At 28.3% G+C, this 2,279-nt stretch overlaps 1 protein-coding gene across 2 annotated transcripts in view; it reads left to right on the top strand.

Moving 5' to 3' along the window:
• The first annotated feature begins 525 nt into the window (after nt 1-525).
• The window catches only part of LOC106686800 (serine/threonine-protein kinase TNNI3K), a 51,498-nt gene continuing 49,744 nt past the window's right edge, over nt 526-2,279 (top strand). Inside the window, exon 1 of one of the 2 annotated variants that reach the window (XM_067053324.1) lies at nt 526-713. In XM_067053324.1, coding sequence (XP_066909425.1) covers nt 660-713 — 54 coding nt within the window. In that variant the 5' untranslated portion in view covers nt 526-659. The remainder of the gene's footprint in view (nt 714-2,279) is intronic. The other variant, XM_067053325.1, reaches the window with a different exon arrangement.

The following is a 2,279-nucleotide window of genomic DNA, read 5'->3' on the forward strand; positions in this document are numbered from 1 at the left end:
TAACTTATTATAAACCATAAACCGAAGTAATAAACATTATGAGTTAGAAATAGTGATAAATCATAACAACAACTGGATCAATCATAACAAAATATACGGTAAAAATTAGAATGTTCATCATAAATGATTTCGATAAAACATTTAAACACAGACATGAATTAATGAAGGCGATGTTTTAGAACAATTAATTTCGTTGTTTTAAAGAATAGTTTAACACTCATTTCTACCTAGAACCTTAATTAGTTTTTCTTAATCTTTAAAATGTGGTCGTTTTCTAAAAAAGTAACAAATTTAAATTAAATTGAAATTAATACATCCTTATTAAATACAGATTATTATATCTGTAATTTACCTAGTACCATCATTCAATTATTTGTCTAATCATCATTTAAAACTCATCAATAATTCGAAATCTATTAACTTATTATAAACCATAAACCGAAGTAATAAACATTATGAGTTAGAAATAGTGATAAATGTTTTTTTTTTGAAGAAGATTAAATGATTTTATCATTTGCATTCAAGGAATCGAACCGACAACAGCTCAGCTATCGGCAATTTATTAAACTACTAATTATCAATATTTGTCAGAATCATTAGAATCAAGGACCATGCTGGTAATTCTTTTTCACTATTTTCCTCGTTGGGTGAAGAAATAAATGGCTTCTCTCTGGAACGCTGTGATGTTCATTGCTTCTCATTTTCTCACATTTGTAAGTAATAAAAATATATTCATCTAGGATGTAAGTAATATCGTTTCAGATATTTTGAATTTGATATTTGTTATTTAGGTCACTTATTATATTTCTTTATTTTTTTTAACTATATAAAGTATGATAATCGTTATTTTTCTCATTTAATTAAATCTCATTTAATTTATAAATTTTGAAGTCTGTTATTAAAAAAAATTTTTGTTTACTTCCACTTTTTCTAAGGAGTTATCACCTTCCCAGATTAACTGAAATGTGGTAAACAAATTGTCCCATCTGTGTATAGATTAGGGTTTAGAGGAAGCAAATAATATATGTAATTGATTTTATGAGATTTATTTACAAGATAATTAATAAAAAAGATATAGTGACAAACAGAAACATTGTTAATACACTATCAAAGGTATTTTTTGTGCCTCCTAATTAAATTTACTAAACAGAGAAGCTATATACATATGTACATAAGCGGAGAAGATGGTCCAGGGGTGCGAGCAGCAGAAAAACAAAATAATTTATTTATTTGTTTTTCTGCTGACTATACCTCCCCCGACCCGACGGTCTCACCTTAACTATCTACACCTCATTATATATCGACACATATGCATACATATTTAGTGCCCTTCTAAATTTCGAAGCATAACATATTTTAATTTTTATAATTGTTTAAGATTATTGTGAAATCTATACTCAACAGGACTGGTGTAATTTACTTATCTTGATTTAATGATTTTGAACTTACAAATTTACCAGCTTTGTTCATATAGTCTGGGAATGAGTTTTTTATCTTTTCTCTCAACAAATCATCGTCGAGATTTATAATTGAATTTGTACCTAATTAGTATTTTTTTTGCAGTTTTATGCTTCTTTCCTCATGTTTAAAATCATATCAAGTATTACTTTTAACGGAATCATCTCCGTTTGCGCCTCCTGATGAAGGGATGAAATTCTGATCGAAACTTCGGCACAAATAAATAAGTTTTGTTTATTTGTGTATTTTTGCTGACCGCACCACCCGACCTTTCCCTTTCCCCACTCAAAATTATTTCTCTTGATCAAATTATCATCGTTTGTTTCTTCTTGTATTACGGCATAACACATCCTTGGTAATCAATGTCATTTATTGCTTATTTATTACTTGCATTATTTAATATATTATTTTATTTTTGTTTATTTATTTCTGTTATATCAATGTATTTTCTATCATATTTCTGCTATTATTTTAATAATTTATATACTTATTCTATTGTTTCATTATCTTTTTTAAAAAGTCTAGGCATAGCCAAAAATTATTAAGGTTTGTTGTGAAGTATAGGCATTCCTGTAAAATTTGATTAGTTGTCACGTTGTTATAACTATACTGACACTATTGTGAAGTCTGTTTTGTGACGGGGTAGGAATAAGTGAGTCTTATGCGTCCTATTCTCAGTCAAGTCAGCACGACCTCCTCTCTGCGACGTTTACGACTGGAGATACACAAGGGCTTGACTGTTATAATATTTATAATAATTTTTAGAATATTAGTCTCATGTGTCATGGCTGCATGTGCTGTTCGTTATTAACTTCGTTCTG

This window comes from Halyomorpha halys, unplaced genomic scaffold (assembly GCF_000696795.3).
Source record: "Halyomorpha halys isolate HHAL.00 unplaced genomic scaffold, Hhal_1.1 Scaffold878.1, whole genome shotgun sequence".
Taxonomy (NCBI): domain Eukaryota; kingdom Metazoa; phylum Arthropoda; class Insecta; order Hemiptera; family Pentatomidae; genus Halyomorpha; species Halyomorpha halys.